Consider the following 27,421-nt stretch of genomic DNA (forward strand, 5'->3'; position numbering starts at 1 on the left):
CTAATGTATACAATGAGTTTTAAGATGATACTGACATCGATACTATCGATATTTGGATCAATCCAGCTGGTAGGGGCTCCTCCTTCTATTCCTTCCTGTTTCCACAGGTCCGGTCCCAAGCTCTGTCCAGTCCTCCAGCGGAGGTCAGGGGGCGTGGCCGCGGCGTCAGGTGAGCCGCCCGCGTTGGCAAGTTCGAGTCCGACAAGTCGGCGTCTACGTTTTGAGGACGAGACCGAGGCCGAGGTGGACTCCCGTTACCTGGACCGGCAGAGACGCTGGACGAGCCATCGAGTCGCACGCGTCCTGGTCTGCAAACCCAAACTCAGCCTCTACGTCAGCGGCGTGAGACCAGAGGCGGGACACCGGGCAGATGGAGCCACGGGTGCGAGGGCGGTTTTATCGGCGGTCGAGCCGAGTCCCGTGGTCACTAAGAAGCAGGTCCAGAGCCAGTATAGACTGGACCTGTGGACTGAACCGATCAAAGAAACTCACATTGGCCCGGTCACGCCCCCTGACACCTGCAGGAGAGAAATTGCGAGTGGAAACCGAGTTCTTTTTAAGCCCCCGCCCATCAAAGGACTGCCCGTAAATCCCTATTCCCCCTCGGAACAAAGTCGGACCCAGGACCACGAGGAGCGAAGGGAGAAGAATCCTTGTTTCGATCCAAAACGCCACAAGTCATCTCAACTAGCAGGTCGAAATCTTTGTTGTGGTTCATTCAATCACTCTGAAGGTTTTTCCAAAACACTATTTTATTTCCTAACAAGGTTTAATTTGTCTTATATTCTCCTGCCTTTTCTTACAGGGAACAAACAAAGCCCGCCTCCTTCGGGGAATAACAACATCAGACAGCCAATAGGAGAAGACCTTCATTTTCCTCAGCCGTGAGTACTGTATGACATAGGTTTCACACTAAAATCTGACCCGCCATATAATTTTACAGCGGATCACCACTTCATTTTAAAGTGGCCCGTCCCATAATTTTAACGTGACACGCCACAGAATTCTAATGGAGTCCACCACATCTCTTATATGGCTAGCCAAATAGATTTTAAAGTGGTCCCCATAATAATTTTAAGGTGGTCCGCCAAGTCATTTGTATGGCCAGCCAAATCTTTTTAAAGTGACCCTCTAAATCATTTTAATGTTGTCTGCCATATTATGTTAATGTGGCCCTCCAAATCATTTTAATGTCATCTTTAGCCTGCCATGTCATTTAATGTCCGCCACATTTTTTACACACTTCATTTTAAAGTGACCCGTCTCATAATTGTAAATTGGCATGCCACAGAATTCTGTGGTCAGCCAAATCTTTTAAATGTGGCCCTTTGAATAATTTTTATGTGATCTGCCAAATCATTTTAACGTGGTCCACCACAATATATATATGACTAGCCAAATATTTTTTAAATTGGCCCTTCAAATCACTTTAAAGTGGTCCGCCATGTCAATTTATATGGCCGGCCAAATATTTTTAAATTGGCCCTCCAAATGAATTTAATGTAATCTGCCACGTCATTTATATAGCCAGCCAAAACTTTTTAAAATGGCCCTCCAAATCATTTTATGTCATTTTAAGCCCACCATGTCATTTAATGTCCACCACATTATTTTACACACTTCATTTTTTTAACGTGGCCCGCCCCATAATTTTAAAATTGGAACGCCACAGAATTCTGTTGCCAGCCAAATCTTTTAAGTGTGGCCTTCTGAATAATTTTAATGTGATCTGCCAAATCATTTTAACGTGGTCTACCACGTCATTTATATGGCTAGCCAAATCTTTTGAAAGTGACCCTCCAAATCAATTTATGTGATCTGCCAAGTCATTTATATGGCCAGCCAAATCTTTTGAAAGTGACCCTCCAACTCATTTTAATGTAGTCTGCCACGTCATTTATATGGCCAGCCAAGTATTTTTAAACTGGCCCTCCAAATAATTTTAACGTGGTCCGCCAAGTCATTTATGTGGCCAACCAAATCTTTTTAAAGTGGCCCTCCAAATCATTTTAATGTTGTCTGCCATATTATGTTAATGTGGCTCTCCAAATCATGTTAATGTGGTCCGCCTTATCATTTTAAGCCCACCATGTCATTTAATGTCCACCACATTATTTTACACAGTTCATTTTAATGGGGCAGCCCCATAATTTTTAATTGGCATGCCACAGAATTCTGTGTCCAGCAAATTCTTTTTTAAGTGTGGCCCTCTGAATAATTTTATTGTGATCTGTCATATAATTTTAATGTGGTCCACCACATCATTTATATGGCTAACCAAATCTTTTTAAAGTGGCCCTCCAAATCATTTTAATGTGTGCTGCCATTTTATTTCAATGTGGTCCGCCACATCATTTATGTTGCCAGCCAAATCTTTTAAGCGTGGCCCTCCAAATAATTTTAATGTGGTCTGAGGACCCAAATATTTTCAAAGTAGCCTTATCAATAATCTTAATTTGGTCCACCACGTCATTTGTTTGGCCAACCAAATATTTTTAAGTTCGCCCTCCAAATCATTTTAATGTGGTCTGGTCCGCCACGTCATTTATTTGGCCAGCTAAATCTATTTAAAGTGGCTCTCCAAATCATATTAATGTGATCTGCCATTTCATGCAAATGTAGTACGCCACATCATTTATCTGGCCAGACAAATCATTTTAACGTGGTTTGCAACATCACTGTCGCCCTCTAAATCATTTAATGTGGCCCTCTAAATCATTTTAATGTGGTCTTGTCCGCCACGTCGTTTATATGGCCAGCCAAATCTTTTTAAATTGGCCCTCCAAATCCGGTCCGCTACATAATTTAACATGGTCCTTCACGTAATTTACGTGGCCCTCCAAATCATTTTAACAAGGTCCGCCACAACATTTATTGTGGTCCGATACGTCATTTTAACGTTGTCCGCCACATCACTTATTTGGACAGCTAAATCTGTTTAAAACGGCTCTCCAAATCATATTAATGTGATCTGCCATTTCATGCAAATGTAGTCCGCCACGTCATTTATCTGGCCAGCCAAATCATTTTAATGTGGTCTGCACCATCAATGTCGCCCTCTAAATCATTTTAATATGGTCTTGTCCGCCACGTCATTTATATGGCCAGCCAAATCTTTTTAAATTGGCCCTCCAGATCCGGTCCGCTACATAATTTAACATGGTCCTTCACGTAATTTACGTGGCCCTCCAAATCATTTTAACAAGGTCCGCCACAACATTTATTGTGGTCCGATACGTCATTTTAACGTTGTCCGCCACATCACTTATTTGGACAGCTAAATCTGTTAAAAACGGCTCTCCAAATCATATTAATGTGATCTGCCATTTCATGCAAATATAGTCCGCCATGTCATTTATCTGGCCAGCCAAATCATTTTAATGTGGTCTGCCACATCATTTTAATAGCCCTCAAAATCACTTTAATGTAATCCACCACATCATTTATATGGCTAACCAAATATTTTTAAAATGGCCCCTCCAAATCTTTTAAGTGTGGCCCTCCAAATCATTTTAATGTGGTCTGCTATGTAATTTTAATGTGGTCGACCACATCATTTATTTGAGCACCCAAATGTTTTCAAAGTGTCCCTGTCAATCATTTTAATTTGGTCCACCACATACTTTGTTTGGCCAGCCAAATCTTTTTAATGCTGCCCTCCAAATCACTTTAATGTGGTCTTGTCTGCCACATCATTTTTATCAATCAATCAATTCATGTTTATTTATACAGCCCTAAATCACAATTGTCTCAAAGGGCTGCACAAGCCACAACGACATCCGCGGTACAGAGCCCACATAAGTGCAAGGAAAAACTCACCCCAGTGGGACATAGATGGCCAACCAAATCTTTTTAAAATGGCCCTCCAAATCCAGTCCGCCACATAATTTAATGTGGTCCTTTGTGTAATTTATGTGGCCCTCCAAATCATTTTAAGAAGGTCTGCCGCATCATTTATTTGGCCAACTAAATCCATTTAAAATGGTCAAGAACAAGTCAAAACCATTTCAGGAGACTACCTCTTGAAGCTCATGGAGAGAATGCCAAGAGTGTGCAAAGCAGTAATCAGAGCAAAGGGTGGCTATTTTGAAGAAACTACAATATAAAACATTTTTTCAGGTCTTTTTTTGTTAAGTACATAATTCAACATGTGTTCATTCATAGTTTTGATGTGACAATTTTTAATGTAAATAGTCATGAAAATGAAGAAACATTACATTGAATGAGGTGTGTCCAAACTTTTGACCTGTATTGTAAATTATTACTAATTATTAGTTTAAAAATGTCAGCTTTTTCACACTAAATTCTGCGTTTTTGCTCTTTTTTCTTACATATTTATTTCACAGTGTGCCCCCCCCCATACTTGCCAACCTTGAGACCTCCGATTTCAGGAGGTGGGGGGCGCGGTTGGGGGCAGGGCGTGGTTGGGGGCGTGGTTAAGAGGCGAGGAGTATATTTACAGCTAGAAAAGTGCAGATTGGATTTTAACCTATTTAAAACATGACATCAAAAATATCTATTTATTGTGAGAAATCATTAAGATGATCAGTGTTTCCACAAAGATAAATATCATGAATTATTAATAATAACATAGAGTTAAAGGTAAATTGAGCAAATGGGCTATTTCTGGCAATTTATTTAAGTGTGTATCAAACTGGTAGCCCTTCGCATTAATCAGTACCCAAGAAGTAGCTCTTGGTTTCAAAAAGGTTGGTGACCCCTGCCGTAGATGTTATTGTCACATATGTATGTACTGTAGATGGCAGTATAGTCCTGTTTAAGAGTGTCACAACATTGCTGTTTACGGCAGACGAACTGCTTTACGGTAGACGAAAACGTGACTGCTGTTGTTGTGTGTTGTTACCGGGCTGGGAGGACGTCAATGAAACTGCCTAACAATAAACCCACATAAGAAACCAAGAATTATGCGTTTTTGCTCTTTTTTTCTTACATTTTCACAGTGTCCCCCCCACATACTTGCCAACCTTGAGACCTCCGATTTCAGGAGGTGGGGGGCCCGGTTGGGGGCAGGGCGTGGTTGGGGGCGTGGTTAAGAGGGGAGGAGTATATTTACGGCTAGAAAAGTGCAGATTGGATTTTAACCTATTTAAAACATGACATCAAAAATATATATTTATTGTGAGGAATCATTAATATGATCAGTGTTTCCACAAAGATAAATATCATGAATTATTAATATTAACAGAGTTAAAAGTAAATTGAGCAAATTGGCTATTTCTGGCAATTTATTTAAGTATGTATCAAACTGGTAGCCCTTCGCATTAATCAGTACCCAAGAAGTAGCTCTTGGTTTCAAAAAGGTTGGTGACCCCTGCCGTAGATGTAATTATAAATAAATAAATGATAAATGGGTTGTACTTGTATAGCGCTTTTCTACCTTTAAGGTACTCAAAGCGCTTTGACACTACTTCCACATTTACCCATTCACACACTGATGGAGGGAGAGCTGCCATGCAAGGCGCCAACCAGCACCCATCAGGAGCAAGGGTGAAGTGTCTTGCTCAGGACACAACGGACGTGACGAGGTTGGTACTAGGTGGGATTTGAACCAGGGACCCTCGGGTTGCGCACGGCCACTCTTCCACTGCGCCACGCCGTCCCTATATGTCATATATGCATGTACAGTAGATGGCAGTATTGTCCTGTTTAAGTTTGTCACAACATTGCTGTTTACGGCAGACAAACTGCTTTACGGTAGACGAAAATGTGACTGCTGTTGTTGTGTGTTGTTACCGCGCTGGGAGGACGTCAATAAAACTGCCTAACAATAAACCCACATAAGAAACCAAGAACTCGCCCTCGATCATTCTACAGTTATAACTGTTTATATTGTGGGAAAGCGGACGTGAAAACAGGCTGTCCTCACTCAGGTCCGCAAGGAGCTGGAGGGGGCGTGGCCTCCAGCTCCGTCTGATTTTCGAGAGATTTTCGGGAGAGGCGCTGAATTTTGTGAGTCTCCCGCAAAATCCGGGAGGGTTGGCAAGTATGCCCCCCCAACAATTTGGACACCTCTGCTGTGTTTCAATTAACGAATGACCTCTGACCCCAGGCTTGTACATTGTGTTTCCTGCAGATTCAGCTGCAGACGTCAAGCGTCTCGTCTCTCCCTGCGTCGCATCGTCTCCAGCATAGTTTCACGCGGGACCCGAACCGGCAGCCTGGACCGCGTCACCGCGCAGTCCCCGCCCCGCTCCTGAGCCGCCGGCCTGCCATCCTCATTCTAATGCTGCGAACTCACTGACACGAGTACACCATCGTGTGTGTTTCACTTTATTGTCGATCAGCTGCCAAGTGATCCCCACCACTTTATTGTACTTCTCATTCTTAGTGTCACACGTGTAATACTTTTCAGAAACATGTTAATACGGCGTTGAGTGTCTTGAGAAATGTTATTATTATTATTATTAATGCTGTTAGGGTGACGTGTTGAAGCCAACACAAATACGGAGGAGAAATACACACGAAGAGCAAACATTAACCGACTTTAGTGTTATTCAATAAAAATGTCCGCCTCTGACGATGCTGGAGTTGCTTTCGAGATCAGACAGACAAAAAAAAACAAAAAAACACACATTTGCCCTTTGACCTGTGCAATGTTCATCACTCGGCAAACCTCCAGGCCACTGACGCAGGATGAAGGGCGCTCGATCAGAGGATGAAGAGGAGCAGGAGGATAACGAAGAGGATGGCGAGCAGCACACCGATGGCGCACCACTGGCGGCGGTCTGCAAGCCGACAATTCATAACAATAAGTGTCTGGGGTTAGTTTAGTTGTTTTTTTATTACTACCGTCAGTGGTCAACAAAATAAACAAACAGTTTTACATAAACAAACAGTTGGACATTCATAAATTGAAAATGTTACAGACCGAAAGGGTTTAGGCTGAAGTTGAGCACTTATTGCGTCTAACCCAGGGGTAGGGAACCTATGGCTGTAGAGCCAGATGTGGCTCTTTTGATGACTGCATCTGGCTCTCTGATAAATCTGAGCTGACGTTGCTTAACACGATAAGTAATGAATAATTCCACTTGTAATCACGGTGTTAAAAATAATGTTCAAAATATCAATTATTCTCATGCATTTTTAATCCGTCCATCCGTTTTCTACCGCACCGGTTCAAGAAGTTGCGTCAATGGTAAGAAGTTATTTATTTATGATTGGTTAGTGTGGGGCTTGCCCTCCTGGGGGTTCTTCAGACCACCAAGCACCGACATGAGAGCCTGTTTTAGGGTTACAATATTGTTTTGTTTTTCAATAAATCTCTCAGTTGTTTTCCAGCAATTGTATTTCCAGCCCCAAACCCAGTTTCTCCTCCTGGCTGCTGCTTATAACAGAGCGACAGGTGATTAGATAACAAGGCCCAGGTGGGCCATCTACGCACCTGTCGCTGCAGGCCCGCAGGCCACGCCCCCTCCAGAGTTAGCTTCAGAATAACAATGTTATTACAAAGAATAAGAGACCTATTATACTTTAGAAATGTTGGTTTTACTTAAAAATGCACGCGTTTAGTTGTGTTCAGTGTTAAAAAAAATATTATATAGCTCTTACGGAAATATATTTCAAAATATTTGGCTTTTTGGCTCTCTCAGCCAAAAAGGTTCCAGACCCCTGGTCTAACCCTATAAACCATGGGTGTCAAACTTTGGCCCGCCGTGTAATTTCACTTGGCCCTTGAGGCAATATCAAATTAACATTAGAGCTGGCCCGCTGCTGTAACACCGCATTCACCGCTAATATTCTTACTTGCCAACCCTCCTGATTTTCCTAGGAGACTCCTGAAGTTCAGTGTCCCTCACGAATTTCATCCCGGGCAACAATATTGGGGGTGGGCCCATGGCCGGCTCTACGCAGGGGCAAGAGGGGGCAGAGCCCCCTTAAATAAATGTCTTCCCCCCTCAAATCAAAATTTGAGAAAGCAAATTTTAATAAACTCACAAAATTACTACATTACAAGTTGACAAAATTATCTGCACTAGCGGAAAAATCCGCCGAAAAAGGGACACACACGATATAGTGGTGTCGGCTTCCCTCTCATCCCTCCCTCCGCTGTGCGTGTATTCACCATTCCACAGGCTGCGCAGCAGACACACACTCGCACACACCCCTCAGCCCTCAGTAAACATCCAATCACTGTTGCAGTATGAAAGTAAAAGAAAAGGAAAAGTTGTCTCCATTTATCTTATACTTGTTATGATGGGTGTATTTGTGTAGTCTTATCTGTCATAAACACGTTTATCGTCGCGGACTTTCGGTGCTACGGAGTTCCTTTTTTTTTTTTTTTTTTTTTTTTTTTTTTTTTTTACAACTTGACGAGAGCAGTGACAGCGGAGGCTCTGAGCAGCAGTGGTTTGGAAGGCAGAGAGCCTCCACTGTCCCTGTAACAAGCTACAAGTCATTTATGATGCTGTTAATGACGGTAAAAATGAAACATAAGGTATATATCCTGCTTAGCAGTCCTCCTCTGCTGTCCTCTGTTCGGAGCGGAGTCCCTAGCAACGGCCCGTTTTACTTAGCAACGGTCTGGCAATCGACTGCTGGAATTATTTTTCTGTTGTTTTTCTTGTAATTCTACATAGTCAACCTTTAATGTTTCAATCTACATTTTGTAATAAACAAATTACAGGTTTCATTTGATATGACCAAGACACCTAAAAACAAAAACACTGCCGTTTTCATCAATTTACAAGCAAATGGGCAACACACATACATTGGAGTGAATTAATTTTGTGCCCAGATAAGTGCCCACGTCCACTGCATGTGACAAACTGAAGAAAAGTGACCTGTGTCTGACAGACCCCTACGTAAAGCCCCGCCCCAGGCTGTAGTCCTGTACTGTTGTTGTTTTTCTTCATGTAATCACAGCGGGTTTTTTCTGTTGTTGTTCAAGCTTACTTATTTTCTGCTCCAGTTTCCAGCAGCTCACAAAGAGAAAGTTAATGCTCTATAATGCATCCATTTTTTCAGAGCATTTAAAAAGTCTAGTCTTGCTCCTGCATGTAGTAGTAGCAATGATGCTACTGCTAGTACATCAGGGACAGCAGCTAGCAATACTACACCTTTAGCACCAGCAAGCACTGTTTCTCCTGCACCAGCTCCCTCCGTTCCCCCAACAAGCGCTCCCCCAAAGCAGCCTGCTCAGCTACCCAGTGACTTAAATGGCAACGCACCATCTCAGCCAATACTGGGTGGCTACCCAAAGCGTGCATTTGGTACAACATTAAGATCATTCAATCCTGCCTGGTACCGCACACGACCATGGCTAGAGTATTCTGTGGTGCGAGACGCCTGCTTCTGTTTCCCCTGTCGGAAATATGGCAGCGCTGTTAATGTTCCCCCCCCTGAAGCTATACCAGCAGGAGCTTAGTCTTCAGGTGGGACACCCAAGTTGGACAGGTCTGAAGGTAGAGGCCTGACAAAGTGCAATCCACTACTCCAGGATGGGGTTGGACACATAGCTAAAGACCCATTTCAATGAAGAAAGCATCGTTACTATAAGCACAGAGAAAAAAAAGTGCTGGAGCATGATGTGTACACATGATGCCCCCTTCACATTTCTGACTGCCCCCTCATAAAAACATGCCTAGAACCGCCCCTGGGTGGGCCTTAAAGGCACTGCATTTGGCATTCTCTACAACCTGTCGCCACGTCCGCTTTTCTTCCATACAAACAGCGTGCCGGCCCAGTCACAAAATATATGCGGCTTATACACACACAAGTGAATGCAAGGCATACTTGGTCAACAGCCATACAGGTCACACTGAGGGTGGCCGTATAAACAACTTTAACACTGTTACAAATGTGCGCCACACTGTGAACCCACACCAAACAAGAATGACACATTTTGGTAGAACACCCGCACTGTAACACAACAGAACAAATACCCACAACCCCTTGCAGCACTAACTCTTCCGGGACGCTACAACATAAACCCCCCCCCCCGCTATCACCAAACCCCGTCCACCTCAACCCCGCCGCTGAAAAGAGGCCTTCCATTTTTATTTAAATTTTATTTGATATGTCATTGATATTCTTTAATCATTATCATTATTTGAAACTCGATTTTGCATGTCACTATAAAGTTATATAAGCCTTGCTTGTTCAAGATTCGATGCAAAACTTGTTTGGGTCCCTATTAAAAGGTTAATTTGTTCAACCTTGGCCCGCTGCTTTGTTCGGTTTTAAATTTTGTCCCACTCTGTATTTGAGTTTGACACCCCTGCAATAAACCATGTCAAATACAAGATGAGCTTCAAAAATTGATGACATTTCTTTCTTGTACACAACATAAACATTGTTCAATTATACACACAACAAAGACATGTGAAATATTCTTGTACACACATTAGTTAGACCTTTGTACCAATTATATACTATATATAAACCCCGTTTCCAAATGAGTTGGGAAATTGTGTTAGATGTAAATATAAACGGAATACAATGAGTCGGCCTCAGGGGTTCGGCGGAGGTCAAAATACACACGACTCATCGTGTAAATCATGGGTGTCAAACTCTGGCCCGTGGGCCAAATTTGGCCCGCCGTGTGATTTCATTTGCCCCTTGAGGTAATATCAAATTAAGATTAGAGCTGGCCCGCCGGTATTATACAGGGGCGGTGGTCTTTTTTCTGCAACATCAAGGTATATATTGACGCTTGCATAGGTCTGGTGATAATGTTCCCCTTTAAAAGTTTTTTTTACGGCCACCGTCGGTGTGACTTGTATGGCTGTTGAGCAAATATGTCTTGCAATAACAGTCGTGCGTCTCACATGGCCAGATGCAACATACAACTGGGCTTGCACGCTGTCAGTTCAGGGTGTAGGGGGCGCCAAAGTCAGTGCCATAAAGGCACTTTCTCAATGTTATAAATGATAAATGAGTTGTACTTGTATAGCGCTTTTCTACCTTCAAGGTACTCAAAGCGCTCTGACACTACTTCCACATTTACCCATTGACACACACATTCACACACTGATGGAGGGAGCTGCCATGCAAGGCGCCAACCAGCACCCATCAGGAGCAAGGGTGAAGTGTCTTGCTCAGGACACAACGGACGTGACGAGGTTGGTTCTAGGTGGGATTTGAACCAGTGACCCTCGGGTTGCGCACGGCCACTCTCCCACTGCGCCACGCTAATTTCGTGAAATTCGACAGGTGCTTTGAGAGAATTGGAGCCCTGAAAATCAGAGCTCTCCCGGGAAAGTTGGGGACATGGGTAAGTATAACGCTGTCAAGCTCCCTTCATATTAAACTCGCGGGCCGCACCAACATTAAATTGTCATATCAAAGCGCGGGCCGCATAAAAACGGCCCGCAAATGGCCCGCGGGCCGCGTGTTTGAGACCCTTGGTCTAAACGGTGATGTCATATTCACACTTTAATTAGTACTTCATTCAGTTTTTAGGGTCATGGTTTGGTTCATTTTGGGTACGGTAAGAAAACAAAATACAAAAAACTGCTGAAGGTTTTTTTTTTTTATGACACTATTCTCAAACAAAAATATGAATAAAAAATGTACATTTATGTAAAAAACCCCAAAACAGGCAACCGCTTGTTACTCTCGGGGTCTCCTAGCCGCTCAGGCAAATCATATTGACTAAAAATGCATTTTTCCATCGATAACATGACATCATCGCGCCAAGTGCGTGCTCTTTCAGTCAATTAGTGCAATATATACAGTTTAATAGTAATTATGAAGACTTTATCTCAATGTGCATGAACTATATATGTTTGAATTAGTTTGAAATGTCACATGTTAAATGTTTAAATATTAACAGTTCATTTACTGTACTGTGCCAACTGTACTACTATAGGAGTACGTGTTTTCTCTTGTTTCATTGAAAATAAAACAGCAAAGTCCATTCGGCTCCCATCTGTTTTAATTATAAGACACAATTTTGTTAAAATCATGATTTTTTTTCATGCTTGAAATAAGAAATTATTACTTTGAAAAAGTAATTTTATACCTGTGAGTGTTGACGACACAGCTTTGCCACAGTTGATATTCTAGTTTCAAGCATGTTTTACTCAAAATAGGTCATCAAATCTCAGCAACAAGCTGTAATATCTTACTGAGATCATTTAGGAGCAAAACACTTAAAATAAGTAAAACACAAATATAAAATATGCTTGGTGAGAAGAATTATCTTATCAGACAGAAAATAAACAAATATCACCCTTTTTTGAGATATTCCATCTTACTTAGATTTCAGTTTTTGCAGTGTGCACTTGTCTTACCGTTGGTCATGTGAGAAACTTTAGCCAGTTTCTTCATGACGTTGTCCAGTCTGGAGTGAGTGTTGTCCATCTCGTGACTGAAGTCATCCAACATGCTGGAAGGAAGGAGAGCAAAAGTCAACTAAAGCTGCCAGCAGCGATGAACGGGCCCAGCGCACATTTCTGGGTTCACGCCAGTCGCTCACGTCATTCCCGATGCCCTGACACACCGTCGCAAACATCAGGAAGATTGGAGCATGTGGAAGGAAGTTACCGCTCTTATAGTTTTCCACCTCGTCATAAGTTCCCGACCTTAAAGCCTCATATCAGTCTGGAAGGAGATCTGGTCATTTAAAGTTGAGAGCAGGGAGAGCATGTCCCAAATTCCAAGCTGCTGTTTTGAGGCATGTTAAAAAAAAAAAATGCATTTTGTGACTTCAATAATAAATATGGCAGGGCCATGATGGGATTTTTTCCATAACTTGAGTTGATTTATTTTGGAAGACCTTATTACATTGTTTAATGCATCCACCGGGGCATCACAACAAAATTAGGCATAGTAATGTGTTAATTCCACGACTGTATATATATCGGTATCGGTTGATATTGGAATCAGTAATTATGAGTTAGACAATATCGGAATATCGGCAAAAAAGCCATTATCGGACATCTCTTGTACTGACCCATCTAAAACTTCAAGGTGGCATCATCATCATTTGAACTAATTATGAATAAGATCTGAATTTGTAAAGCCGAGTTACAAATGTTTATTTTTTGCAAAAAAATATTTTTTTAAATATTAAATGTAAATAATATTAAAATATTAAATGTAAAAAACATGTATTTATTAGATAATTTCACCTATTTGGGTTAAATATATTTTTGGCAAATAAATATTTTTTACATTTAATATTTAAAAAAATATTTATTTGCCAAAAATATATTTAACCCAAATAGGTGAAATGATCTAATTTCACCTATCTGGGTTAAAAATAAAAATTTTTTTTAAAAATATTCTTAACCCAAATACGTGAAAAATAAAAAATATTAAACATATATTTTCAACCCAAATTTCGGTTAAAAATATTTTTTGCAAATAAATATTTTTAACATTTAATATTATTAATATTTAAAAAAATATTTGCAAAAAAATTTTTGAACCCTAATAGGTGAAATTAACTAATTTCACCTATTTGGGTTCAAAATATTTTTGCAAATATTTTAATTATAGTCTGCAAATGATGTGTTGTTGTTGAGTGTCAGTGCTGTTCAGAGCTTGGCAGAGAAACCATGTTATACTCTTCCATATCTGTAGGTGGCAGTAGGTAGATAATTGCTTTGTAAATGTCGGAAATAGCAGAAGGCAGCAGGCAGGTAAAAAGGTATCTAATGATTAAAACAAAAATAAACAAAAGGTGAATGCACCTAAGAAGAGGCATTGAAGTTTAGGGAAAGCTATGCAGAATGAAACTAAAACTGAACTGGCTGCAAAGTAAACAAAAACAGAATGCTGGACGACAGCAAAGACTTACTGTGGAGCAAAGACAATGTACATCCGAACATGACATGACAATCAACAATGTCCCCACAGAGAAGGTTAAAAACAACTGAAATATTCTTGATTGCTAAAACAAAGTGGATGCGGGAAATATCGCTCGAAGGAAGACATGAAACCGCTACAGGAGAATACCAAAAAAAAGAGAGAAAAAGCCACCAAAATAGGAGTGCAAGACAAGTAATAAAAAACAGGAAAAGGCAAAAAAGTCCATATAAGTCAGGGTGTGATGTGACAGGTGGTGACAGTACACCTACTTTGAGACAAGAGCTATAGTCATGCGTGCTTGGTTATGGTTTAAAGTCACATCCAACAATTGCGACAACGACTTTTTACTGTTAACTGAGTTTGTTTTTTTAATGATTTCTGCTGGTGGTGTGCCTCCGCATTTTTCAACACAAAAAATTTGCCTTGGCTCAAAAAAGGTTGATATACATCTCCAGCGATTTTTGTGACGATACGTACGCCAGTGAGTCATTTTTGACATTTTGTGTTCGGGACCTCAAAAATATAAAAGGTTATTCGCCGGACTTGCAAAAAATAGGTTAGTTTGCGCGCATGGTGATTCCCTCTGAGATGCAATAGAAACGACGCAATGTCAATAGAACCCAGGGCAAGTAAAAGCTGGAATTTTCTGATAAATGTGTGCACCAGGGGACGCATAATGGACTTCCGCAGAAACCTTACACAGACTGTTCGTCCAACTCCATGCCGATCCTCTCCGACATGTTCTTCAAGACTCCGATTGTTCCGGAAACCAGCTCCAACTGCTCGTCCTGCTGCTCCGCCATCAGCTGATTGGAGCACAAGAGAAGGTCTTTGAAGCTCCACCGATCATTACTTGCGGCTTTTTTAACAGGAAGGGGAATTGGGCGTATGGAATGGGAACAGGGACGACACTCTTTTTTTTTGTACTACCTGCTGCTGAACCTGCTGCTCCTCCATGAACTGAGAGTTGGCGTTGTGCAGATGACGGTCCAGTCGGACGTATTTGTCGCCAGCAGGCTGCCACAGCGGAGCCTGAGCGCCGCCGTCTCCCAGCAAAGCCTGGACACGGTTTGACATCTTCAGCTCAGTCTTCTTAACTCACTTTAACACAGTGTGTGTGTGTGTGTGTGTGTGTGTGTGTGTGTGTGTGTGTGTGTGTGTGTGTGTTTTCTAGCAGAGGAAGAACCTGTTTGTTTGTTCTGTCAGTGACGGCTACAGCCGGACTGGACATGTGCTCCTTCATCTCCTTCAATACAAACAAAATAAGAAATGCCCACGTAAGCCACAGACAAATGGTGCACAGGTGTGTTAGAATAATTGTATCTACGGTATCACAAAACTTTGTGTTACATTGAGTTCGGCTCGCCCGGCGAGAATACAAAAGCTGTCTTTGATCCTACCAAGGAGAAGGCTTGTAAAACTCCACTGTGTAGGATGGGAAGCAACGTGAAGGTGTTCTGTTTCTTTGATGTATTGTAATCAATGGAAAGATATTGTGTTGACCCGAGAACTACAAAGCGGAAGGGGAAGCAGGACCAGACTCCCTTATAGGCTAATTTTTCTTTGAACTGTTTTAATCAAAGGCGATTGCTGTTTACGACCGCCGTCCCTTAGAAACAGCTGTTGCCATGTAATCTGGGACAGTCTAAATAAAAGAGGCGTACAATCTTTCGTCAGAGCGTGGTGAGACTGTACAAAGAGTACAGTCCAGACGTCTCTCCTCAATTGAGCCAAATTTAATTCTGTCTCTGTTTAATAGATGTCAACAGTGTTTGAACCTGACAAGGTGCATCACATAAAATTTTTTGAAAAGTTCATTTAACTCAAAAAGTCAAACTTTTATATTCCATAGTAATAATGTATTTCCCAATCATTTTATAACTTAATTGAACGACTAACATATAAGTAAATTATGCACAATATACTGTACTATTTTTTAAAGATGCATCTGTACATATTCTACATCAGGGGTGCCCAAAATATGTATTTTTGGGCACATACTAAAAATATAATAAGTCAGTTTCGGCTCCAAATAGTCGAAGAATAACGTCTTATAATAAACTGCTTATAATACTGGACTAAACCTGGCTTCATACCGTGTTCTCGTTCCTTTTGTTTATTTTATACTGATTTACAATTGTTTTATTATTATATTTCTGATGATGATTGTGTTTTCTTTTGACTATATGAAGAGTTTTTGTAGACCTTTGAAAAGTGCTAAATATTTTTTTATTAAATTGTATTTTATTAGTATTAAAAAAAAAACATGCATTGTTAAAATAAAAAAGTCATAATTTTACATTAATAACGTTCCAATATTATGAGGACAAAATAATGCAATTTTAGATGTAGTAAGTTAAATTATTAGGGAAAGATACATTTTTAAAAGTTTTAATAATATGAAAAAAAAATTTAATTGAAAAGAAAAAATAGATTTGAAAAAATAATTATTTGTCGAATTTTAAAAAAGTATTATAATTTTATTAGAATTAAAAAAGCAATGTACAATTTAAAAATACAAAAGTCATATTTTACATTAATAACGTTGCAATATCATGAGGACAAAACAATGCAATTTTGGATGCATAAAGTTAAATTATTAAAGAAAAAACATATTTGAAGTTTTAATATGAAAAAAATATATTTAAAAAATAGATGTGAAGAGTTAATTATTTTTCAAATAAGTTTTTTTTGATTATTTTATTAGTATTATTAGTATAAAAAAGTCAGAATTTTACATTAATAATGTTTCATTATTATGCAGAACAAACTATGAAATTTTAGATGCATAAAGTTAAATTATTAAAGAAAACATTTATCTTAAAAAGTTTTAATATTAAAGAAAAAAAATTAAAACAAAAATTAATGTGAAAAAAGAGAATTATTTTTCGAATAAAAATTAGTTTTAATTATTTTATTTGTATTAAAAAAACATATACAATTAAATACAAAAGTCCTCATTTTACATTAATAAGGTTGCAATATTATGAGGACCAAACAATGCAATTTTAGATGCATAAAGTTAAATTATTAAAAAATATATATATTTTAAAAAGCTTTAATATTAAAAAAATACAATTGGAAAAAAAATAGATGTGGGAAAAGAGAATTATTTGTCCCAAAAAAAAGGATTTTATTAGTATTAAAACACAATAGTCATTAGTTTACATAAATAACGTTGCAATATTATGAGGAAAAAACAATGCCATTTTAGATGCATAAAGTTAAATTACGACATTTAAAAAAAAAAAATCATTTTAATAATATTTGTCAAATAAAAATGTTTTTTAAATTATTTTATTAGTAACAAAAAAACATGTACATTTAAAATACAAGTCATAATTTTACATTATTAACCTTGCAATATTATAAAGACAAAACAATGCAGTTTTAGATGCATAAAGTTGAATTAATAAGGAAAAAAAACATTTAAAAAGTTTTAATAGCAAAAATAAAATAACATTGGTAAGAAAAAATTATAATTATTTGTCAAATTAAAAAAACAACAGCTTATATGGAAAAAATTTGCGAAGATAACAGAAAGTTTTTAGGAATGTTACATTTTTTCTTTTTATAATATCAATTTACATTAAAAAAAAACTACAGCGACAGTGGAAAAACAATTGGGTTTATTTTTAAATGATATGCTTTACCACTTACAGTAGAACAAAAAGCTGAGATGTGGGTCATTTTCTTCGAGACATAATGTTTAGGAATATCCACACGTGTTGGTTCACAAAATGTAAAATCTCAAAATGGGCGCCCTCTGCATGCTTTGATTTTTTTGCTAAAAGTTTGGACAGCCCTGGCGTACATGAATGACTGAGTGAATAAATGAATGAACGAATGAGGCATACCTTCACTGTGTGTCTTGTGCTGTTGATGAAGGCTTTTCTCTTGGACAACTCCGCAGCATCCAGGTTGAACTTCTTAGGGTTGCACTCCACGATGCGTTCACTGACAGTTAAGACAATGCAACGACTGAAGTCGAAATTACAACATTGGATTCAAATTATTCTTCCCTGCAGACAAAAACGTCTATTAGTAGTAGTAGCAAAATAGTAGTTTTAGCATAATAATAAACATATGGTAGATGGTGTTGAAAGGATATTGATGGTTTCATCGAGGTCTTCCAGGTCCCACTCGATTGAGCGCAGGCTGTTCCTCAGCTCATTGGTGGTCCAGTCCATCTCTTCCTTGGAGGCTCCGCCCCCTTCCAGCAGCAACTCGCTCCATCTCTGATGGAGGCTCTGGGCTGCATTCACTGCTTTCTGCACTTCGCTGGACACACACACAAACACACACATTATGAGTAACAGGCACACTGCAAAAAAAAGAGCTAACAAAACATAAGATAAAAAGACTAAATTTTACGAAAAACATTCTAAAAACTAGTGAAATGATCTGTACATGCAGCTTGTTTATTTTATGCGATAAGCTATCCTAAATTAAGATCTGTACATCTACAAATCAACAGGACTTTGAAGCTCCTAAAAGGTATTGTATTCTGAAACCAGCATTATTCAAATTGCAATTACTAAATTAGGCATCCTGGGATGTAGAAGAGTCTTTAAACAGATTTTCGATGTTGGGAAAAAACCCAAAATATATTAATTGAGTAGTTATTTCCTCAGTGTTAACATTTTAAAGTAGAATAAACAAAATGTAAATATTCATGCTAAAATTAAGATTATGAATGCAAGTCAGTAAATAGCTCTCAAAACTGGGGACATTTCTAGAAATAAAATGTTCATTCAAGGCAAGTGGCAAATAATTTGCAGTGTACACATAGATCCACTATGGACTGGACTCTCACTATGATGTTAGATCCACTATGGACTGGACTCTCACTATTATGTTAGATCCACTATGGACTGGACTTTCACTATTATGTTAGATCCACTATGGACTGGACTCTCACTATTATGTTAGATCCCCTATGGACTCTCACTATTATGTTAGATCCACTATGGACTGGACTCTCACTATTATGTTTGATCCACTATGGACTGGACTCTCACTATTATGTTAGATCCACTGTGGACTGGACTCTCACTATGATGTTAGATCCACTATGGACTGGACTCTCACTATTATGTTAGATCCACTATGGACTGGACTTTCACTATTATGTTTGATCCACTATGGACTGGACTCTCACTATTATGTTAGATCCACTATGGACTGGACTCTCACTATGATGTTAGATCCACTATGGACTGGACTCTCACTATTATGTTAGATCCACTATGGACTGGACTTTCACTATTATGTTTGATCCACTATGGACTGGACTCTCACTATTATGTTAGATCCACTATGGACTGGACTTTCACTATTATGTTAGATCCACTATGGACTGGACTCTCACTATTATGTTAGATCCCCTATGGACTGGACTCTCACTATTATGTTAGATCCACTATGGACTGGACTCTCACTATTATGTTTGATCCACTATGGACTGGACTCTCACTATTATGTTAGATCCACTATGGACTGGAATCTCACTATTATGTTAGATCCACTATGGACTGGACTCTCACTATTATGTTAGATCCACTATGGACTGGGCTCTCACTATTATGTTAGATCCACTATGGACTGGACTTTCACTATTATGTTTGATCCACTATGGACTGGACTCTCACTATTATGTTAGATCCACTATGGACTGGACTTTCACTATTATGTTAGATCCACTATGGACTGGACTCTCACTATTATGTTAGATCCACTATGGACTGGACTCTCACTATTATGTTAGATCCACTATGGACTGGACTCTCACTATTATGTTTGATCCACTATGGACTGGACTCTCACTATTGTTAGATCCACTATGGACTGGAATCTCACTATTATGTTAGATCCACTATGGACTGGACTCTCACTATTATGTTAGATCCACTATGGACTGGGCTCTCACTATTATGTTAGATCCACTATGGACTGGACTCTCACACCATTAACTAGATCCACTATGGACTGGACTCGCACACTATTAACTAGATCCACTATGGACTGGACTCTCACACTATTAACTAGATTTACTATGGACTGGACTCTCACACTATTAACTAGATCCACTATGGACTGGACTCTCACACTATTAACTGGACTCTCACAATATTAACTACATCCACTATGGACTGGACTCGCACACGATTAACTAGATCCACTATGGACTGGACTCGCACACGATAAACTAGATCTACTATGGACTGGACTCTCACACTATTAACTATAACCACTATGGACTGGACTCGCACACTGTTTACTAGACTCACTTAGGACTGGACTTGCACACTATTAACTAGATCCACTATGGACTGGACTCGCACACGATTAACTAGCTCCACTATGGACTGGACTCGTACACTATTAACAAGATCCACTATGGACTGGACTCTCACTCTGTTAACTAGATCCACTATGGACTGGACTCTCATACCATTATGTTAGATCCACTATGGACTGGACTCTCATACTATTATGTTAGATCCACTATGGAGTGGACTCGCACACTATTAACTAGATCCACTATGGACTGGACTCTCACTCTGTTAACTAGATCCACTATGGACTGGACTCTCATACTATTATGTTAGATCCACTATGTAGTGGACTCGCACACTATTAACTAGATCCACTATGGACTGGACTCTCACTGTTAACTAGATCCACTATGGACTGGACTCTCATGCTATTATGTTAGATCCACTATGGAGTGGACTCGCAAACTATTAACTAGACCCACTTACGACTGGACTCGCAAACTATTAACTAGACCCACTTACGACTGGACTTGCACACTATTAACTAGATCCACTATGGACTGGACTCTCACACTAATAACTAGATCCACAATGGACTGGACTCTGACACTATTAACTAGACCCACTTACGACTGGACTTGCACACTATTAACTAGATCCACTATGGACTGGACTCTCATGCTATTATGTTAGATCCACTATGGAGTGGACTCGCAAACTATTAACTAGACCCACTTACGACTGGACTCGCAAACTATTAACTAGACCCACTTACGACTGGACTTGCACACTATTAACTAGATCCACTATGGACTGGACTCTCACACTAATAACTAGATCCACAATGGACTGGACTCTGACACTATTAACTAGATCCACTTTAACTATGAACTAGATCCAATTTAACTAAATCCACTTTAACTATTAACTAGATCCACTATGGACCGGACTCTCACACTATTAACTAGATCCACTACGGACTGGACTCTCACACTATTAACTAGATCCACTATGGACCGGACTCTCACACTATTAACTAGATCCACTACGGACTGGACTCTCACACTATTAACTAGATCCACTATGGACTGGACTCTCACACTATTAACTAGATCCACTATGGACTGGACTCTCACACTATTAACTAGATCCATTTGACGTCCATTGCATCGGTCGCCCAGGGAGGGGTGGGGGGGTGCCACCTCTGCGGTCCCATCCAAGGTTTCTCATTGTATCCCTTCGGGTTTGAGTTTTTCCTTGCCCTGATGTGAGATCTGAGCCGATGATGTCGTAGTGGCTTGTGCAGCCCTTTGAGACGCTTGTGATTTAGGGCTATATGAATAAACTTTGATTGATTTTATTAGGAGCATATTTCAATTATGTAAGCGATTAATCATGATGAATCCCCTTTGCTCACAAAGAATCCATCCATCCATTTTCTACCGCTCATTCCCTTTCGGGGTCGCTGGCGCCTATCTCAGCTACAATAAGGCGGAAGGCGGCTTACACCCTGGACAAGTCGCCACCTAATCGCAGTCACAAAGAATAACTATCAATTTATATCTTGGAGATTATCCATCCATTTTCTACCGCTTATTTCCTGTGGGGTGGCGGGGGGGGGGCGCTGGTGCCTATCTCAGCTACAATAAGGTGGAAGGCGGGGTACACCCTGGACAAGTCTCCACCTCATAGCAGGGCCAACACAGATAGACAGACAACATTCACACTCACATTCACTATTTATACTGAATATAAGTTACCATAAATAGTGGTGGGTATATTTTTGTCTGGGGATGAACTTGGAAAATTAGCACGTACTTATTTTCTATCTATGTTAAAGGGACAAGCGGTAGGAAATGGATGGCTGGATCGCATGCAACAATGGGTTGAAGATTAGTTAGCTACATTTCGTTAGTTGACTCCAGTAACAACGAGATAGTTTAGGAAAATGCCACGACATCAGTGCTCCAAGCGGCCTCTCACGATTGTTTGGTCAGAAAAATGGAGACCGAATTTGTGTGGTTTAACCGAGGCGGCTAACATTAGCATGACGAGCTAGGTGTCAACAATCCTCACCCTTTGACGACGAAGAACGGGTCTTCCATGGACATGTTGCCGCTCCTGGGTCAGTCCAAGCGGAGCTCCATCACACCATCAGACCGCAGGGCCCCGATCGGCTCGAACCAACTTTGGAAATCGATCACTTGATTCCGGGTCCTTGTTTGTGTTTACATGAGGCGGCGTCTTCCGCAGCGGAAATAGCCGAATGACACCAGTAAGGGGGGTGATGCGGGGGGGAACGTCTTCGTCTTTTTCCGTAACAGACAATTAAAAAGGCTTTGTTTACTCTCTACCGTCATCTAGCGGTTAAATGTAATAGTGAACCTAGCTATAGCGGGGGTGTCCACAGAAAAAATCGATTTATTGAAACTTTTATTAGTAGATTACACAGTACACACACACTTTATATATATATATCCATCCCATCCATTTTCTACCGCTTATTCCCTTTTTGGGGAATGAGCGGGGGGCGCTGGCGCCTATCTCAGCTACAATCGGGCAGAAGGCGGGGTACACCCTGGACAAGTCGCCACCTCATCGCAGGGCCAACACAGATAGACAGACAACATTCACACTCACATTCACACACTAGGGCCAATTTAATGTTGCCAATCAACCTATCCCCAGGTGCATGTCTTTGGAAGTGGGAGGGGCCTATCTACTGTGAAAGTTCAATCCATAATGGCTCCAACACAGCCGCGAGAGTTCAGTTCAAAGCGGATCCAAGACAGCAGCGAGAGTCCCATCCACAGGAAACCATCCCAAGCGGAGTCGGATCAGCATCGTAGAGATGTCCCCAACCGATACACAGGCGAGCGGTCCATCCTGGGTCCCGACTCTGGACAGCCAGTACTTCATCCATGGTCATCGGACCGGACCCCCTCCACAAGGGAGGGGGGGACAGAGAAGAAAAAGAAAAGAAGTGGCAGATCAACTGGTCTAAAAAGGAGGTCTATTTAAAGGCTAGAGTATACAAATGAGTTTTAAGGTGAGACTTAAATGCTTCTATTGAGGTAGCATCTCAAACTGTTACCGGGAGGGCATCCCAGAGTACTGGAGCCCGAACGGAAAACGTTCTATAAATATGTATGTGTGGGAAAAATCACAAGACTACTTCATCTCTACAGAACTGTTTCATGATGGGTTCCCTCAATCATCAGGAGATTTTAATGGAATGCTTCCATTAAGCCTCCTGAGGAAGTAGAGGCGGCTCTGTCCCTTCTTACAGAGGGCCTCAGCGTGTTTTGGCCCATTCAGCTTGTTGTCGATGTGTACTCCGAGGTATCTATAATCCTCAACCATGTCCACATCGACCCCCCTTATGGAAACAGGGGTCGCCAGAGTACTCCTCCTCCTTCCCAGGTCCACAACCAGCTCCTTGGTCTTCGTCACATTGAGCTGGAGGTGGTTCTTTCCACACCATGTGACAAAGTCCTCCACCAGTGCCCTGTATTCCTCATCATCACCATCCTCAATACACCCCACTATCGCAGAGTCATCAGAAAACTTCTGAAGGTGGCAGGACTCTGATTGATAGTGGAAATCGGTGGTGTAAATGGTGAAGAGGAAGGGGGAGAGGACTGTACGCTGCGGGGCCCCGGTGTTGCTGACCAGCCTGTCAGACACATAGTCCTGCAGTCGAACGTTCTGTGGTCTGTCAGTCAGGTAATCTACAACCCAGGACACCAAGGGGGTCCACCTGCATTTTCTCCAACTTCACGTATAGTTTTGAAAGCACTGGAGAAGTCAAAAAACATGACCCTCACACTGCTTGTAGGCTTGTCCAGGTGGGTGTGGGCTCGGTTTTCAGCAGGTGTGTGTGTGTGTGTGTGTATATATATATATATATACACACACACACTTTTTAAAAAAAATGAAATTGCCAGAGAGATAGGGTGAGAAGCTCTGTCATCCGAGAGGAACTCAAAGTAAAGCCGCTGCTCCTTCACATGGAGAGGAGCCAGATGAGGTGGCTCGGGCATCTGGTCAGGATGCCACCCCAACGCCTCCCTAGGGAGGTGTTTAGGGCACGTCCAACTGGTACGAGGCCACGGGGAAGACCCAGGACACGTTGGGAAGACTATGTCTCCCGGCTGGCCTGGGAACGCCTCGGGATCCCCCGGGAAGAGCTAGACGAAGTGGCTGGGGAGATGGAAGTCTGGGCTTCTCTGCTTAGGCTGCTGCCCCTGCGACCCGACCTCGGATAAGCGGAAGATGCTGGATGGATGGATGGATGGATGAATTTTCCAGCATAATTTGATGTAAAAAAAAAAAAAGTTTAGAAAATTCAAACGCAAAAAAAAAAAATCTGTTGAATTAATTCACTGTCTAAAAAACGCTTTTATAAAATAAAGACACACATTAACCTCTATATTGAATTTTAAAACACTGAATTTTAACAAACTGGACTTTTTTAAACACACAAAGTATATTCAATAAAATTGCCAGCCTAATTTGATCCATCCATCCATCCATCCATCCATTTTCTACTGCTTGTCCGGATGTACAACAAACTTAGTTTATGAAATTCAAACGCAGAAAAAAAAAACAGTAAAATAAATTCAGTGTCTAAAAAACGCTTTCGTAAATTTAACAAACTGGACTTTTTAAACATACAAAGTATATTCAATGAAATTGCCAGCCCAATTTGATCCATCCATCCATCTATTTTCTATCACTTGTCCGGATGCACAACAAACTTAGTTTACAAAATTCAAATGCAAAAAAAAAATCAGTAAAATAAATTCAGTGTCTAAAAAACACTTTAGTAATAAAGACACACATTATGTGAAGACTCTTCTTCGGCATTGTAATGCCGGTGTGGTTTTCTCGTGGATGCGTCGAAGCAGAACACAGCATAGGTAAGATAAAGGGTATTTAATAACAAAAGTCTATGAACAAAAATACTGGTGTAAAGAGAAAAAGTAAACAAAAGACGCTAGCGTGAAAGCTAGGATAAAACAAGGAAAACTAGAACTTGGTACGAGGACACAAAAGAGTAAACAAAACATTTAGCATGAAAGCTAGACAATAAAGTGGCTTGGCGTGAGAGCTAGCGAGAAAATACATACGAATGATGAGTCGTCACTGATGCGCGTGGGCAAATTAGGATCCGAGAATGAGAAAACAGAAAAGGTGAGCTTAAATAGGAGGGTGAAAATTAGTAGCAGGTGTGCGGGGCGAGACTAACAGGTGGACTGATGTGTAACCATAGTGATGGACAAAAACAGGAAATAAACGGGTCAGACTGAGAATGAAAAAACAAACACGTGAAGATCTGAGCAGCAGATCGCAACAGTATTCCCCCCCAACAAAAGACAGATACCAGATGTCTTAAAAAACAAACAAAAACTTGAACCCCCTCCCCAAAACCAGAAAGTTCACAAACGAAGGGAGGGCGGAGGGAGGCCACGGTGGAGGGTCGCCAGATCGCATGTCCCCGAATCCACCGAGGACACATCATGTGGCGGCGGCGGGTGGAACGCTGCTGCCGAAAAAGTTTTGGCGGGCGACCTCGAAAAGGCCACATTAGTGGCCGCATCGCAGGATGAGGTGCCCGGCGAGGCGGACGACCCGGGCACGGCCACGCCCGTGATCGACGTGGTGGACGACGCCTCAGCACCGAAATCCCAGCAGGCTTGGAAGCAGCAGACGAGGGTGCGGGGACTGCAGCCAAAGCAGGCCCGAGTGCAGCTGGCGAGGATGATGCGGGTGCTGCAGCCGAAGAAGGCGTCGGAGGCGGCCTGGGAGCCGCAGGAGTCGTCGGAGGCGGCCTGGGAGCCGCAGGAGTCGTCGGAGGCGGCCTGGGAGCCGCAGGAGTCGTCGGAGGCGGCCTGGGAGCCGCAGGAGTCGTCGGAGGCGGCCTGGGAGCCGCAGGAGTCGTCGGAGGCGGCCTGGGAGCCGCAGGAGTCGTCGGAGGCGGCCTGGGAGCCGCAGGAGTCGTCGGAGGCGGCCTGGGAGCCGCAGGAGTCGTCGGAGGCGGCCTGGGAGCCGCAGGAGTCGTCGGAGGCGGCCTGGGAGCCGCAGGAGTCGTCGGAGGCGGCCTGGGAGCCGCAGGAGTCGTGACTGGTGTGAGCTCCAGCCTCATCGTCGGCGCCGGTGTGGGCTCCAGCTTCTTCGTCGGCAGTGCTTGGCGGCGTGGAGCTGGTACCGGCGCTTGTCGAGGAGCTGGCACTGGAGTGGGCTCCAGCCCTGTCGACACAGGTGAAGGTTCCAGCCCCGTCGTCGACGCTGGTGTGGGCTCCAGCCCCGTCGTCGGCGGTGCTTGGCGGCGCGGAGCTGGCACCGGTGCTTGGCGGCACGGAGCTGGCACCGGTACCTGTCGTGGTGCTGGTACCGGAGTGGGCTCCAGCTTAGGAACTGGTGCTAGAGTGAGAACCAGTTTAGAGTCTGAAACTGGCGTGAGAACAAGGCTAGAAACATTTTCTGGTGTGAAAACCAGGTCAGAGTCATGTGCTGGTGTGAGAACCAGACTGGGAGCAGGTGTCGGCTTCAGCCGAGGAGCAGGCGTCGGCTTCAGCCGAGGAGCAGGCGTCGGCTTCAGCCGAGGAGCAGGCACAGGGGTCAGCCGAGGAGCAGGCACAGGGGTCTGCCGAGGAGCAGGCACAGGGGTCTGCCGAGGAGCAGGCACAGGGGTCTGCCGAGGAGCAGGCACAGGGGTCTGCCGAGGAGCAGGCACAGGGGTCTGCCGAGGAGCAGGCACAGGGGTCTGCCGAGGAGCAGGCACAGGGGTCTGCCGAGGAGCAGGCACAGGGGTCTGCCGAGGAGCAGGCACAGGGGTCTGCCGAGGAGCAGGCACAGGGGTCTGCCGAGGAGCAGGCACAGGGGTCTGCCGAGGAGCAGGCACAGGGGTCTGCCGAGGAGCAGGCACAGGGGTCTGCCGAGGAGAACTAGGGGACTGGCTGTGAGCAGGACTAGGACTATGATGAGTGATAAGACAAACACTAGGACTCGGGCAAGGACTTGAGAGAGGACCAGGACTTACAATCACACTAGTGCTTTGAGAAGGGCTTGGGCAATGACCAGGACTTACAGTCATACCAGGGCTTGGGCAAGAACTAGGACAAACGGTCAAACTAGGGCTTGGGCAAGGACTGGGACTAACAATCAAACTGGTGCTCGGGCAAGGACTAGGACAAAGACTAGGACTTACAGTAACACTGGGGCTCGGACAAGAACTTGGGTAAGGACTAGGGTTCGGACTAAGACCACGAGGGGAATCAGTACTAATATTACAAAGGCAAGAAACAAGACTCGGGACCGGACTCGAAACAGGACTCGGACTACGGATCAGTCTACGAGTGGAA

General features: G+C 42.2%; 2 protein-coding genes across 4 annotated transcripts in view; one reads left to right on the plus strand and one right to left on the minus strand.

The window, feature by feature from the left end:
• Nucleotides 1–6,615, plus strand: part of LOC133543332 (uncharacterized) — a 29,586-nt gene extending 22,971 nt beyond the window's left edge. For 2 of the 3 annotated variants that reach the window (XM_061887844.1, XM_061887845.1), the window contains 3 exons: nucleotides 108–694; nucleotides 806–884; nucleotides 5,892–6,216. In XM_061887844.1, the coding sequence (XP_061743828.1) occupies nucleotides 108–694; nucleotides 806–884; nucleotides 5,892–6,057 (832 nt within the window). In that variant the 3' untranslated portion in view covers nucleotides 6,058–6,216. Of the gene's footprint in view, nucleotides 1–107; nucleotides 695–805; nucleotides 885–5,891 lie in introns of all 3 variants that reach the window. The other variant, XM_061887846.1, reaches the window with a different exon arrangement.
• On the minus strand, nucleotides 6,278–22,335 carry stx6 (syntaxin 6). The gene is made up of 8 exons (XM_061887847.1): nucleotides 22,131–22,335; nucleotides 17,888–18,057; nucleotides 17,634–17,728; nucleotides 14,963–15,022; nucleotides 14,707–14,835; nucleotides 14,476–14,582; nucleotides 12,255–12,349; nucleotides 6,278–6,746 (listed from the first exon to the last, which is right to left on the minus strand). The coding sequence occupies exons 1-8, from the start codon at nucleotides 22,163–22,165 to the stop codon at nucleotides 6,670–6,672; spliced, it is 768 nt and encodes a 255-aa protein (XP_061743831.1). The 5' UTR covers nucleotides 22,166–22,335; the 3' UTR covers nucleotides 6,278–6,669.
• Nucleotides 22,336–27,421: the final 5,086 nt, after the last annotated feature.

Source organism: Nerophis ophidion, linkage group LG26, assembly GCF_033978795.1.
Source record: "Nerophis ophidion isolate RoL-2023_Sa linkage group LG26, RoL_Noph_v1.0, whole genome shotgun sequence".
NCBI lineage: Eukaryota > Metazoa > Chordata > Actinopteri > Syngnathiformes > Syngnathidae > Nerophis > Nerophis ophidion.